This window comes from Papio anubis, chromosome 7 (genome assembly GCF_008728515.1).
Source record: "Papio anubis isolate 15944 chromosome 7, Panubis1.0, whole genome shotgun sequence".
NCBI classification, from domain to species: Eukaryota; Metazoa; Chordata; class Mammalia; order Primates; family Cercopithecidae; genus Papio; species Papio anubis.
In genome coordinates this window covers 156893011-156908790 of record NC_044982.1, presented here as the reverse complement: position 1 = coordinate 156908790, position 15780 = coordinate 156893011, and the positions used below count along the sequence as shown (strand labels likewise).

At 44.1% G+C, this 15780-nt stretch overlaps 1 protein-coding gene across 9 annotated transcripts in view; it reads right to left on the bottom strand.

Moving 5' to 3' along the window:
- Positions 1–715: 715 nt before the first annotated feature.
- The window catches only part of TUBGCP5 (tubulin gamma complex associated protein 5), a 44211-nt gene continuing 29146 nt past the window's right edge, over positions 716–15780 (bottom strand). For 4 of the 9 annotated variants that reach the window (XM_031668887.1, XM_031668889.1, XM_031668893.1 and 1 more), the window contains 9 exons: positions 12471–12669; positions 11289–11477; positions 10351–10533; positions 7941–8025; positions 7721–7841; positions 7090–7268; positions 5675–5800; positions 4669–4757; positions 716–1394 (listed from right to left, as the gene is read on the bottom strand). In XM_031668887.1, the coding sequence (XP_031524747.1) occupies positions 1244–1394; positions 4669–4757; positions 5675–5800; positions 7090–7268; positions 7721–7841; positions 7941–8025; positions 10351–10533; positions 11289–11477; positions 12471–12669 (1322 nt within the window). In that variant the 3' untranslated portion in view covers positions 716–1243. Of the gene's footprint in view, positions 1395–2112; positions 2214–4668; positions 4758–5674; positions 5801–7089; positions 7269–7720; positions 7842–7940; positions 8026–10350; positions 10534–11288; positions 11478–12470; positions 12670–15780 lie in introns of all 9 variants that reach the window. The other 5 variants (XM_031668888.1, XM_031668890.1, XM_031668892.1 and 2 more) reach the window with 4 other exon arrangements.

Below are 15780 nucleotides of genomic sequence, written 5' to 3'. Positions count from 1 at the left end.
CAGCCTCGATTTCCTGGTCTCAAGCGATCCTCCCACCTCAGCCTCCCAAGTAGCTGGGACCACAGGAACTGCAGCCTCGACCTCCTGGTCTCAAGGGGTCCTCCCACCTTAGCCTCCCAAGTAGCTGGAAACACAGGCACATGCCACCGTGCTTGGCTAATTTTTTTTTTTTTTTTGGAGTCTTGCTCTGTCACTCAGGATGGAGTGCAGTGGCGCAATCTAGGCTCACTGCAACCTCTGCCTCCTGGGTTCAAGTGATTCTCCTGCCTCAGCCTCCTAAGTAGCTGGGATTACAGATGTGTGCCACCACGCCCAGCTAAATTTTTTGTATTTTTAGTAGAGATTGGGTTTCACCATGTTGGCCAGGCTGGTCTTGAACTCCTGACCTCAGATGATCCGTCCGCCTCAGCCTCCCAAAGTGCTGGGATTACAGGCATAGCCACCGCGCCCGGCCCTTGGCTAATTTTTAAGTTTTTTTTTGTAGAGATGGGGTCTCATATGTTGCCTAGGCAGGTCTTGAACTCCTGGCCTCAAGTAGTCCTCTCACCTCAGCCTTTCAAAGTGCTGGGATTATAGGCTTGAGAGACTACACCCAGACAAAATATAAACATTTGTAGGAAAGCTAAATCTAAGACAACTTTTAGGGAAGACAACATGTAAAACTCTATATAAAAAGCTTCTGTGACTGAAGGACAGCAGCAAAAGGATAATAAAATAATTTTAAGTCCTTTATTTTGAATATCAGAATTACATTTTCAAAATATGGTATAATTTATATTTAAAGATATCAGTACCATAAATCTGTATCTTACAGTAGGAAATATAGAGTAAACAGCCTGTATACACTTTGCACTGACACAATTTTATGTACACAACTCTATACAGTACCTACTAATCTCCAGAAAACCCACCTACAATCCATCTGTCTGGACTGCAGACAAGTGGTTCTTTTTGAGTCAGGATCTCACTCTGTCACCCAGGTTGCACTGCAGTAGTGCAATCATGGCTCACTGCAGTCTTGACCTCCTGGGCTCAAGTAATCCTCCCATCTAGGCCTCCTGAGTAGCTAGAGAGGCACACACCACGTCTGGATACATTTTGTATTTTTGGTAGACACAGGGTTTCACCATGTTACCCAGGCTGGCCTCAAACTCCTGGGCTCAAGTGATTCGCCTGCCTTGGCCTCCCATAGTGCTGGGATTAGAGGCGTGAGTGACTGTGCCCGGCCGACAGTGGACAAGTTTTACAAATAAACCAAAATTAAAAGATTCTCACTTTTCAGCTGCACATGGTGGAAATGTACATGTATGATGATGAAGTTGGAGATATTTCTCACACTGAAGACATTTAACTTTGTTCCATGCCAGCCATGAGTGACAGCGCTAGAGATTCCACTATGGGAAGAAAAAAAATAAGGTTAAAACAACAGGTTTAAATGTTGAAAAAAAAAATTTTTTTTTTTGAGACAGCGTCCCATTCTGTCACCCAGGCTGGAGTGCAATGGTACAATCTTGGCTCACTGCAACCTCCACCTCCAGGGTTCAAGCAATTCTCCTGCCTCAGCCTGCTGTGTAGCTGGGATTTCAGGCATGTGCCACCATGTCCAGCTAATTTTTGTATTTTTAGTAGAGACAGGGTTTTGCCATGTTGGCCAGGCTGTTCTCCCAACTCCTGACCTCAAGTGATTCAGTTGGCCTCCCAAAGTGCTGGGATTACAGGCGTGAGCCACCGCACCAGGCTAGGAGCTTTAAATTCCTAAAAAAAATTTTAAGAAGTCTAGCTTTTGAAAAGAAAGTTACAAAAACTACATGATAGTGGAGTGTGACAGTAATCTATTCTGCCATCGACTTTATTTAATACTTTTAGAAATCTGTTGTAATAAATGGCATAACAGAAAGTAAGATCCTCAGGCTTACAAATATTCGATATGCACTCACCCTCACTGTAATGCTTAAAAAGCAATTCAAAGCATGGGACAACTGCTAAGGGACTTTTCAGTTTTGAAATGGTGAGAAATTCTAATTCTTCATGGGATCAGTAAGAAAATAATGACACATACTCTTAGTTACAAGAAAATACAGAGGTAGAAACATTTTAACATGATATACTCACAATGGGGAAAGGATCCTCTACAGACGGCTTTGTTTAAAATGGTTACAAGAAACATATGGCAGTTTTTAAAATCAGACTCCATTTTCTCTATAGATTCCATTCTAGGAATAAAAGTAAATTTCAATTAAGTGAGTGCATTGGGGGTTTATATGTAGGCTTCAAGATATCTGTGGAGTAATTTCAAATGTGTTTTGGTTTAATGATTTAAAATCCTAAATCTAAAGATTATAAAATAAAATACATAGCGTCCTACCCTACTTTATTTTTAAAATTTTTTTTATTTTTATTTTTTTTTGAGACGGAGTCTCGCTGTGTCTCCCAGGCTGGAGTGCAGTGGCGTGATCTCGGCTCACTGCAAGCTCCGCCTCCCGGGTTCACGCCATTCTCCCGCCTCAGCCTCCCAAGTAGCTGAGACTACAGGCGCCCGCCACCATGCCCGGCTAGTTTTTTGTATTTTTAGTAGAGACGGGGGTTCACCATGTTAGCCAGGATAGTCTCGATCTCCTGACCTCGTGATCCACCCGCCTCGGCCTCCCAAAGTGCTGGGATTACAGGCTTGAGCCACCGCGCCCGGCCCCTACCCTCCTTTAAAATAAAAAATGTCAAAGTGTTTCAAAGGAAGGTTCATTAGGATATAAAGCTGTGCTGTGCTGTTTCCAGATAGTATCTAGTTCTGGAACTAGGAGGACCAAAGACACTCCCTTTTCCTTTAAATAGTTGTTTTTATTGTTTACAAGCATACGTTCTCTTTGAAATAAAGAATACATTAAGGATATAAACCTTAAAATTTGAAATTATTTTTAAAAAGCCTTTTTTTTTTTGAGACGGAGTCTTGCTCTGTTGCCCATGCTGGAGTGCATTGGCACGATCCACCTCCTGGGTTCAAGCAATTCTCCTGCCTTAGCCTCCTGAGTAGCTGGGATTACAGATGCCCACTATCACGCCTGGCTATTTTTGTATTTTTAGTAGAGACGGGGTTTCGCCATGTTGGTCAGTCTGGTCTCGAACTCCTGACCTCAGTTGATCTGCCCTCCTTGGCCTCCCAAAGTGCTGGGATTACAGTTGTTAGTCACGGAGCCCGGCCCGGCTGCCTTTTTTTTTTTTTTTGAGACACAGTTTCGCTCTTGTTGCCCAGGCTGGAGTGCAATGTAGTGATCTCGGCTCACCACACCACAACCTCCGCCTCCTTGGTTTAAGCAATTCTCTTGCCTCAGCCTCCCGAGTAGCTGGGATTACAGGCGTGCACCACCGCGCCTGGCCAATTTTGTATTTTTAGGAGAGACGGGGTTTTTCCATGTTGGTCAGGCTGGTCTCGAACTCCTGACCTCAGGAGATCTACCCATCTTGGCCTCCCACAGTGCTGGGATTACAGGCGTGAGCCGCCACTGCGCCCGGCCTTTCTTTTTTTTTTTTTTTTTTTTAAGAGAAATATCAAACACATGTAAGAGAGAACTTCATAAGGGGCTTTCATGGCCCACTGCCCAGCCATGGCAGGTGCCACCCACGTGCCAAGCTTACACCTCCACAGCCCCACCACAGTATTCGGAAATAAACTGGAGACATCAGAGCCACTGCAGTCATGAATATTTCATAAGTATAAATGTATACTTTAAAGATAAAGATTCCTTTCAAAACACAGCCACAACACCGTTTGAGTCAGCAATATAAAGCAAGTAAGACTTCTATTTCCATCCCTGCAAGGATGGCTTCATCTACTATCTTAGTTTCTAGATTCAGAGTACAGCCAAGAGGAGATTTCCAATTATATTAGCACTCAAATGAACTCTTACCTACTTACTAACATGGAGTAAGTACAGGCTATTATAACAACCCAGTCCACCAAACATGTGCTTTTCTTTCATGGTAGTAATAGCAGAAGTACTGTGGCACTGACTTCACAAACAGGACAGGTAACAAAATATTGAGCTGTACACTGGAGTTCACAGTAGAGGACGGCAGTGCTGGAGGGAACTGCTCCCGCGTCCACTGTCCCTTGATTCAGTGCACTTGCCTATGTGATGTGTGTGAAAAACGAACACTCAAAATACAGTATCTTTCAGAGCTCATCCAAAATACAACTTTGGAGAACCGTCTAGCATGATGTTCAGAATTCGGTTTAAAATAATTCAGCAAGTGTGACTGGGGAGATGGGCACAGACATGACAGAGCTGTCCTCACTGGTACAGCCGAAGCAGGTGCCAGCACAGCATTCACAACTGTCCTTGCCACTTCTGTTTGAAGGTGTCCATGATAAAAATTAACAAAACCTACACAACATAACATGAGTGTAATCTAAAAATGTTTGCCTGTTCAGTTAGAAGACCTCAGATTTTTAAAAATGTTTTACTTCTCACAAAAGACTTGCACTTTTTTTTTTTTTTTTTTTTTTAAACTCTGGGTCTTGCTATGTTGCCCAGGCTGGTCTTGAACTCCTGGGGTCAAGCAATCCTCCTCTCTCAGCCTCCTGAGAGGCTGGGAAGACGCTGTCTCTAAAAAAAAAGGGAAGCTGAAGCTGAAATGGTTAGAGCACAGATGCTTCAGAAGTCACATACTTACCGCCAAGTGCCCAGGCCTGCCTGCCAACCGTCTGCAAACATGAGGGCCAAGTTCAACACCTTCATGATAGCTTCTTTCACAAAGCTGACCTGGAGACCAAAGTCACAGAACACAAACTGTAACTAGGTTTGGACACTGATACCAGCACTTTTACCTATTTTAAATGAATCACAGAAAAAGCTCCTCACTACTGTGACTGCCTTCTATGTATATGGAAGGGTACTAGGCTCTGAACCATGCCCACTTGGGAACAGGCACATGCATTCACTGAATGGAACATACAGGCGGTATTAGCAGTAGAGCCAAACCAACAGAACAAACTGTTAAGACCTTTTCCTGGGATGGCCACTTAAATTCACCAATGAAACTAGGATAAAGAATTCCAATGGTTTTAACACGACGGAATTCCGTCTATTCACATGAAGTGGACATACTATTAACTGCAGACATGATTTTCCAACTGAATCCAAGAGTAACGCAGAGTGAGTGCTGACTATCAAACACGGTTCTCATGTTGCTCTTAGATACAACTTCTATGAATAGGGTACTCCTCCTTGTTTTTTTTTTTGAGACAAGGTCTTGCTCTGTTACCCAAGCTGGAGTGCAGAGTGCAGTGGTGTGATCACAGTTCATTGCAGCTTCGAACTACTGGCCTCAAACAATGCTCCCACCTCAGCCTCGGAAGTAGCTGGGCCTCCCGGTGTACACCACTGTGTCTGCTAATCTTTTTAATTTTTTGTAAAGACAGAGTCTTCCTATGTTGTCCAGGCTGGTCTTGAACTCTTGGCTTCATAAGATCTGCCTGCCTCAGTTTCCCAAAGTGCTGGGATTATAGGCGTGAGCCACTGTGGCTGGCCTGGGGCATTTGTTTGTAACCTCATTTGATCTGGTTCTTCCTTAAAGAATATTCTACAGGACAGAAGCTTCATCATCATAAAATTCCAAAGCAGGCAGACAGCGCCACTCGCCCAGCAGGGGCCACATCTGCAAGAGACATCTCATGTACCTTTTCTCTCAGCAGACACCGGTCATGGATGGTTGACAGATACCTATAGTGAATTTTAATCAACTGATCTAAATCCTTGGCTTCCTCGACTTGATGTTGAAACTCCAGCCCTGTACTGTGGAGAATCTTGGAAGAGAAAGACAAAAAGCTTAATCAGCAGCCTTGAGGACGTGTGTGCTGCACACAAATCTTCTTTACTAAGCTCTTCTACTTCTCTCAAATTCCTCCTTCAATAATCACATCTAGAAAGTTTTGTAAAGTACCATTCTTTAAAGGCTGGCTGGATACGCTGGCGTGCTGATCCAAAGAGGAGGCGGGGGTCAGTCCTGTAGGACACCCACTTGCACAGTGAATGAATGAACGCCAAAGTCTGGACTAACAGATTCCCTGGCAGGAAGGGGCAAGTACATTGAACTGTATATAAGACACATTGATTAAAAAAAAAAAAATCAAGCAAATGTGTTACTTTTATACAAATTACAGTGAATTTGTTTCTTAAGTTCCTTTTCTCATACACTGATCTTTCTCTAAAATGAGTATAAGCATACTTCAAATAAAAAACAAACTAAGAAAAAACTTAAACTCTTATCATTTACTCTTAACAATTAGGGGCTTAATGAAGGCCAACCTTGCGAAGGTCAGTAATGCAGTCAGGGGAAACATGGAGCCCCTCTGCCACAGCCTTCCCGTCCAAAACACAGGCTTCAGTGGCTCACTTCACCCAAGCAAGGTGGGTTTCAGAACTCACAGACCAGGTATAAACAGGTCTAAACAGCAATTCAAATGCCAAATGCACACTGTCCTCAATAACATTGCTCTTTTCAGAACTCACAGACCAGGTATAAATAGGTCTAAACAACAATTCAAACCCCAAATGCATACTGTCATCTAATAATACCGCTCTTGTTCCAATTTCTGAACCCTTCTTTCAAACTTCCTCTAGAACTGGCTATTAGATGTACCAGAAAAACCGTTTCATTTACTTTGTAGTGAGTTACCTCTTGTTTTTTAAGAAAAAAGTCTATCACCTGGCTGCATCTTCCTCCCAAACACCACAGTGGATTTTGGCTGTTACTAAACATTGGAGCCATTTTCTAGGGACAGCTGTCATCACTATTGAACACTAAAGGACTACGCGGCACGTTCTGAAGGCAATTCCAGAAGAGGAGCTGTGGCTGTGCCTGTCCCCAGGGGCTGCTGGACAGGAGGGACCAGCGGCCTCTGGATACACACATTCCGGTATAATCACAAAAACATTCCTCCCACTGCCATGTTATTTTATGATCAAATTTGCTACATGTCCCATTTTCACAGTCTGTAGGCATTTTGTATTTATAAACACATTATGAGTAATTCTCTATGAACAACTGTATAGATAAGGCGATAGAACTGAAGCAAATGGGAGAGGCACAAACCCTGGTCATGATGTAGTTGTGCAAGCTGTTCACGAAATGCATGAGCTTCACTCTTAAGAGGAACATGCGATGAATCTGCTGTCTTACTGGTTCTTTTTGTGGTCCAAACTGAGCAACTGTGTCTTGTTCACATACAAGGCCTTCTTGAAGTCGTGGTTTTTCCGCAGTACTAACCAGTTCTATAAAAGATGGGAAGAGCACAGTGGACAGAAAGAGCATCAACTCAAGCCCCACTGCACCATGATGCCTGTTTTTGGCAGAAACTCGGAGGGATGTGGCCCTGGTACCACAGAAAGCAATGGCAGGGGTGGCAGGAACCGAACCTCAGTGCCTCTGGAAGGTGCAGTGGGGAAAGTTCCCTGTATCACTTTTCCTAACCAAGTTGTTGCATTTCAGATCAACTGTACATACAACTTCCTGATCTTTCTTTCAGGTATTTGACATCCGTAAACCCACTGCTGGAATACGCACCATTTTGGCATTTCTATACACATTAAAAAAGATCGACAACCACCAACCTCTTTTTTTTCTTTTTTCCAGATCTCCGTATGCTTCCCTTCCCCACCAACCTCTTTTATTAAGGGCTAAAATTAAATTAAATTACAATTTATCTGCTGAAAACAAATCTTACCACCAAAAAGTAAAACATCCAGACTATATTTTGCCCACTTTATTTGCAGTAAGAGAAGAAACACTTGATTATAAATTTTTTGACATTCCAAACTTATAACAATGTCCACGGGCCATGGGACCTATGAAACAAAAACACAATTAGAACAGAAATAACCAATTACTTGCATGTTTTAATTTTAGTAGAAAACACTGTTCATACAAATAATATAAGCATATACCTTGTAGCTGAGGGTCAGACCGTCTAAGATATGAACAGGCAGTTTCTTCTTAGCTGTGTCAACATTTTCAAAAGATATAGATAGACTAAAGAAAGAAATTTCAGTTTTAGTTTGTGAAAGCACTATGTCACACAAAAATCCTTTTAAAATAATTAGTCTTTACACAATATTCCCCAAAAGATACTGCATTTCATAAAAGAAATGCAAACATTTCAACAAATGTATCTTTTCTAACATATATTCCAGAGCTGAAATCTGGATTTAGAAATAAGAGAGGGGGAAAGCTTTTACATAATGAGTTTAGTTGTAGAAGAGACACAACAATGGTAGTAATTAGAAAAAAGATGAAGCTGAGGAAGACAGTAAACCTCAGGCAATGGCTGGGAAGATGAAGCCTCTGCTGAGGTTGGGGGTGGGCAGGGGAGGACGAGCAGAACAGCTCGAGGGAGCTGAGCATGCGGTGAGAGTATTGCTTTGAGAGCCCCATCAAGATGGGACGGGGTCTGCTTCTACACCAGAGGTGTTGTGCAGTGCTTCATCCACGAGTTCGAGACAGGTTTGAATGTGACTCATATGGGAAAGCAAGCATCTAACATGGACATGAAAATGTCTAAGTGCCAGGCACTATTATGTGTCCTTAGCTCATTTAATCCTCAAAATAGTCCCATCAGTGGTTCCTGAGAAACGTCCTCTTCCACAGTCACAGAGGCACTAAGAGGGGAGGCCTGCATGCATATGAAGAAGGTTTAAAGTGGGGAGTGAACTTCCAAACCAGAGCTGTCAAAGGGCAGTGTGATTATGAACTGGCTGATTGTGACACAGGCACTAGTCAGAATTTTTAGCTCTCGGCCAGGCGCGGTGGCTCACACCTGTAATCCCAGCACTTTGTGAGGCCGAGGCAGGTGGATCACGAGGTCGGATCGAGACCATCCTAGCTAACACGGTGAAACCCCATCTCTAGTAAAAATAAAAAAAATTAGCCGGGCATGGTGGCGGGAGCCAGTAGTCCCAGCTACTCAAGAGGCTGAGGCAGGAGAATGGTCTGAACCCTGGAGGCGAAGCTTGCAGTGAGCCGAGATCGCACCAGTGCACTCCAGCCTGGGCGACAAAGCAAGACTCCGTCTCAAAAAAAAGAATTTTTAGCTCTTAATGGCCTGGTACGCACTCATTCACTCAGTGCTCAGTAGATATCTACCAAATTCAACACTAAGTTAGCTGCTGCACTGAGCAGGCAATAGAAAGCCACTCTCTCTTCCCTCCAGGGACTCCCAGCCCAGCGCAGCACATGAAGATGCAGGAGTGAGCAGACCTCTGCCGGCCCAAGAATTGGAGAGTATGTCACAGGGAGGCGAGAGGACAGCACGTGCAGACACCAGAAATATTGAGATCCCTGAAATGCAAAGTGAGATAGGAGAGAGAACGTGGTGTGAATGGTGCAACACATGAGGCTGGGAAAACGGAGCCAGACAGTTAATAGCTTTCTCCCTTCTGAGACAAAGCTTAGTCCATTTGTTAGGAGGCACCCACAGGGAGCACACGCATGAGTGGTGGAAGTCACTGCCGGTGGTCTGAGGTCACTCTGGTGAGGGTCAAGTCTGTTTTGGTGGAAGGGAGTGAGGCTGAGAGACAGAGGCCATCGGGGAGGTCTGAGCCAGTTCTGCGAGGTCAGGGCATTCTCTAAGAGGCGGGACTGATAAACCTCATGTGTGGGAGCTGAGAGAGAGGAAGCACTGGCTCCAGCCATGTGAAGGAGGCCACCAGACCCTGACAGGCTGGATGGTGGCAACGTTTTTTTGTAGGGACGAGGTCCCACTATGTTGCCCAGACTGGCTGCAAACTCCTGAGCTCAAGCAATCCTCCCAACTTGGCCTCCCAAAGTGCTAGGATTACTGGCATGAGCCACTGCACCTGGCCATATGGTGGCATCTCAACATCTTTTCTTGTTTAGCGGCAGACTCACTTAGCTGGCCTCTGCCTCAATTTTCTTTTTTTTAAAATGGAGTCTCGTTCTTGACGCCCAGGCTGGAATGCAGTGGCGTGATCTTGGCTCACTGCAACCTCTGCCTCCCAGGTTCAAGAGATTCTCCTGCTTCAGCCTCCCAAGTAGCCAGGATTCCAGGTGCCTGCCACCATGCTTTTGGTATTTTTAGTAGAGATGGAGTTTCACCATGTTGGCCAGGCTGGTCTTGAACTCCTGACCTCAGGTGATCCACCGCCTCTGCCTCCCAAAGTGCTGGGATTACAGGTATGAGCCACCGTGCCCGGCCTCCATTTTCTAATAAGTAAAATAATATTAGTAAAACTCACAGGAATAGTATGAGGATAAAATAATCTGTGTAATTCATAGAAGACTTATTGGCACATAGTTCATGTTATGCTAATTTAAATAAAGGTGGCTTCCATAATTTACCGTGAACTATCCTCAGGATAACGCTGTCCTACTGCTTCTTGGAGTTGGACATTAAGAAAAGACACATTCTGCCACGTTTCCTTTTCTCTTATTTTATCAAAAATGGATGTGTAGAAGTCATACATGGTATCTCCTCCTTCCATTAAGAAAAAATTTCTCATGGCTTGCAAGTATTCTACCAACCTGCATGGAGAGAAAATGAGTGACACAAAGATCTCTGGTGTTCGTAAGGCAGGATTCTGGATCAACACCAGGTTTTGTACCCTGTTTTTAGTGAAACAAGTTTACATTCTACATTTACTAAAATTAGAAATATTAACACCTCTTAAACCTGTTCCAATAATAAAAACAGCATAGGTTTTCATCATCACAAAGGTTATCTTCTATAACTAAATGATAGAAAATTGGGCAGTCACAAAAATGTTAACAAAAAAAATCCAAATCCCATCATTCATGGTGGATTTCCATCATTAATATTTAATTTTTGGAATGTTTCTTTCCTGTCTTTTCTACGCGTTAAGAAAACCTAGTTCCTACCATATTATATATCCTGCTTTTAAATTGCCATAATTTTTATGAACTTTACGAAGTTCATATGTGGGTATGTATATGCCATATTTATGGATACACCATAGTTTCAAGAACTAGTCATCTATCACTAAGTAATTTAGTCTTTTTCATTCTGATAACAAACTTTGTAATTTTTGTACAAGCTTTTTCTGTATTTGTTTTGGGAAAGATTCTCAGAAATACAGAATTAAGTTTCACAACATAGTTAAGAAAATATTGATGGTCAATTGATTTCTCTTAAAAAATTGTTTACTGCATATCCATTTCCTACTCTAATAAAAACTGAATTGAAATAGATTTTAAAATAATCTCAACTGTTCAAGTACAATCAACTATTTACTACTTCCAAAATTAAATTACTGTTTTACCTGTAATCTTTTTTTAGAGTTTGCATGAGATTTCCACAGCAATCTAGATACTGCTTGTCAATATGAGGATAGAGGCAGGATCTCAGCGTTAACTCAAAAGTCTGGCATGTCACAGATTCCGATGATCTATCCACACATACATCACCACCAGCAAACTTCTCGTGAAAGTCACTCTGCTCCAAATACATCCTTCAAGATAAAAATGTGTCTTCTTTTTATGAGCTGCTGTCAACAGAATTCTCTTAAAACCCTAAAGTCCCATTTTTACCTTTAGTCTTGAAGTTACCAACTACTACAGAAAGAGAAAAATCTTTCTCCCAAAAATATCCTTTGAGTGAACCAGTCTCTTGAAGTTGCCACTGCCTTAGGCTCAGGTACTAGAGCTGGTCTTCCTAGTGATGAGGGCTGGACACAGCAAATGCTGGCCATCAGACAACTCGGAACTGTGTGGGTATTAATGACTTACTCTAATGGACTAAGTGCTGAAAAGCAGCTTAAGCCCAGGACATACTATACGCCAATGGGGACCCTGACTCAATGGGTGTCGAGGGCCCACTCATGGCCCAGAGTTTCAGCATATTCTGGGTAAATGATGACACTTCCAGGGGCCCGAGGGCACAGACAAAAGTGGTACCATATGGTGGCAGGGCCAAGTTTGCAGACTTCCACAAACGACATGGAATCCAAACTATACAACTGAAATAGGGAGGCACAACATCTTGCATTCTGCTTGTTATAAAGGATAGGCAGGGCGCAGTGGCTCACACCTGTAATTCCAGCAATTTGGGAGGCCGAGGTGGGCAGATCACCTGAGGTCAGGAGTTTGAGATGGCCAACATGGCGAAACCCTGTCTCTACTAAAAATACAAAAATTAGCTGGGCATGGTGGCACATGCCTGTAGTCCCAGGTACTTGGGAGGCCAAGGTAGGAGAACTGCTTAACCTGGGAGGCGAAGGTTGCAGTGAGCCCAGATCATGCCACTACACTCCAGCCTGGGTGATAGAGTGAGGCTCCATCTCAAACGAAAACAAAAACAAAAACAAACAAAAAAAAGAAAGGATAGCCTACAAGCGTTTTTGTTCTTAGGCCTGGAAAGCCCTACCTGCCAGAAATAAACAGTTAGCAAACATTGCACAAATTATGCCATTTCAATTCCTGATAACCCTGCGGCTGTGGATCACCTTGCAAAGTTAATGGCAAGCAGTGGATCATGAACATCATCCAGTTCAAGATGCCTTTCAGCAATGGACTGCATCTTCATTAGGTTCTCCTTGGTTGCCTGTTGCTCAGTAAGAACCTGTGGAGTGAAATCTTCTCCATGTCGAAGACGGGATTGTACAGATTCCAGAAAGAGAGTGTATAAACTTTTTCTTTCTGTATCTAAAACATAAAGAAATACGTAAGGTGAACTATGTTCTGTTTAATATTAACATTAAGTAACAAAAAAATATATATATATATATTTCGAGACAGAGTTTCGCTCTTGTTGCCCAGGCTGGAGCGCAATGGTGCGACCCTGGCTCACTGCAACCTCCGCCTCCCGGGTTCAAGCAATTCTCCTGCCTCAGCTTCCCAAGAAGCTGGGATTACAGGCATGTACCATCATGCCCAGCTAATTTTGCTTTTTTTTTTTTTTTTTTTTTAGTTGAGATAGGGTTTCACCATGTTGGTCAGGCTGGTCTCAAACTCCTGACCTCAAGTGATCCGACGACCTTGGCCTCCCAAAGTGCTGGGATAACAGGTGTAAGCCACCGTGCCTGGCCCAAGAAATATTAAATAATATCATGTCTGGGTGCGGTGGCTTATGCCTGTAATCCCTAACACTTTAAAAGAAAAGCACTAGTGGAGTGGATCACCATATCAGAGTTTGAGACCAGCCTGGGCAACATGGTGAAACCCCAGCTTTACAAAAAAATTAGCTGAGTGCAGTGGCATGTGCCTGTGGTCCCAGCTACTTGGGAGGCTGAAGCACGAGAATTGCTTGAGCACTGGGAGGTGAAGGTTGCAATGAGCCGAGATCAAGCCACTGCAGTCCAGTTCAGTTTGGGCAATAGAAGTGACAGCTGTCTTCAAAAAAAAAAAAAAAAAAATTTCCCTTTCCTCTAGGAGGGTCTATCCCTGTTTCCTTACCTTTACAGTGTAGCAAAACTCAACATTTTTATATTCTCTGTTAAACAACTGCAAAGTTCATACAATTACAACATATAAGCTAATTTTTTTTTTTCTGAACAGAGTAAGATCCTAATCAGAACACTTGAGAGTTCCTACGATCCTGCATAACACTACGCTAACACTGGTAAGAGTCACAGTCTCACTGGAAAAAACACTTCTGACAGCGGCCCTGGTAAGCTCGTTACATAAGAAGGAAATACTCCACAAAGTGAAAATAAGTGTTGCATCTACGTATTTCAAGTAGATACAGTAATATAATTAATATAACATTGAGATGATTGAGATGTATAAATAAGGTCACATCTTTATCTTCCAAGTTTTTTTTTTTTTTTTGAGACGGAGTCTCGCTGTGTTGCCCAAGCTGGAGTGCAGTGGCGCGATCTCCACTCACTGCAAGCTCTGCCTCCCAGGTTCATGCCATTCTCCTGCCTCAGCCTCCCGAGTAGCTGGGGCCACAGGCGCCCACCATCACGCCCGGCTAATTTTTGTATTTTTCGTAGAGACGGGGTTTCACCATGTTAGCCACAGGATGGTCTCGATCTCCTGACCTCCTGAGCTGCCCATCTCGGCCTCCCAAAGTGCTGGGATTACAGGCGTGAGCCACCGTGCCTGGCCCTTCCAAGTCTTTTTAGTCAGTTGATAAAACTTTTTTTTTTTTTGAGACGGAGTCTCACTCTGTCACCAGACTGGAGTGCAGTGGTGCGATCTTGGCTCACCGCACTCTCCGACGCCCTGGTTCAAGCGATTCTCTTGCCTCAGCCTCCTGAGTAGCAGGGAATTATAGGCACGCACCACCATGCCCAGCTAATTTTTGTATTTTTAGTAGAGACAGGGTTTTACCATGTTGACCAGGATGGTCTCGATCTCCTGACCTTGAGATCTGTCTGCCTCAGCCTCCCAAAGTGCTGGGATTATAGGATAAAACTTTGAATATATTAAATTGCATCATTTTCTTGAAATTTATGATCGAGTCTGAACTGCTCATAAAGAAATTCTTATCAGCCACGTTTCATGGTCCTCAAGGACTAACGCACTGCATTAAGAAATGCCAGAAGGGTTGGGCATGGTGGCTCACGCCTGTAATCCCAGCACTTTAAAAGGCAGGTGGATCACCTGAAATCAAGAGTTCGAGACCAGCTTGGTCAACATGGTGAAACCCCATCTCTACTAAAAATACAAAAATTAGTTGGGCATGGTGGCTCACGCCTGTAGTCCCAGCTACTGGGGAAGCTGAGGCACGAGAAATCACTTGAGCTCAGGAGGCAGAGGTTGCGGTGAGATCATGCCACTGCACTCCAGCCTGGCGAACAGAGTGAGACTTGGTCTCGAAAAAAAATAATAAATAAAATAAAATAAAATGCTAGAGGGAGTGATGCCGGCAAGGCGGCTACCTAGAGACACCTGGTGCACCTCCCCAACAGCAAGATAGGACCAAAGCAACGACTCAACAGTTAAGATCTGATTGGAGGCTGCGGCCGGTGGCTCACACCTGTAATCCCAACACTCTGGGAGGCTGAGGTGGGCGGGTAACGAGGTCAGATCGAGACCATCCTGGCTAACACGGTGAAACCTCGTGTCTATTAAAAATACAAAAAAATTAGCTGGGTGTGGTAGCGGGCGCCTGTAGTCCCAGCTGCCGGGGAGGCTGAGGCAGGAAAATGGCATGAACCCGGGAGGCTGAGCTTGCAGTGAGCCAAGATTGTGCCATTGTACTAGAGCCTGGGTGACAGAGCAAGACTCTGTCTCAAAAAAAAAAAGATGTGACTGGAGATGAAGGGCGAGTGCTGGAGTGCAGTGGGGGAGTGTGACAGTGCTGGTGACTGGAGGCCCAGGAGGGCAGCGTGGAGGCTCACAGCCTCCGCAGCCCCATCTTTCCTTCTCAGATCAGGCTGGTCTGGAGTTAAGAAGGACTTCCCATCGTTGGGTAAGGGTAAGCAGAAGAAACCCACCAGCCCCCACAAACACCTACAGTCCTTAACACAGGAGGATTCCACAGTTCCCACGAGCTCTGAGCCCAGTTTGGAGGCTGCTGGCAATTCACGCAGCTGCCTTGCCCTGGGTTAGGGGCACAAGGTGTGCCTTCCCCACCCAACCCTTTGAGCCAAGCTGTTGCAGCATGGCACCATCTTAAGACCAGAGCTAGGGCCGGGCACAGTGGCTCACACCTGTAATCCCAGCACTCTGGGAGGCTGAGGCGGGTGGATCACAAGGTTAGGAGATTGAGACCATCCTGACTAACACAGTGAAACCCCGTCTCCACTAAAAAAATACAAAAAATTAGCCGGGCATGGTGGCGGGCACCTGTAGTCCCAGCTACTC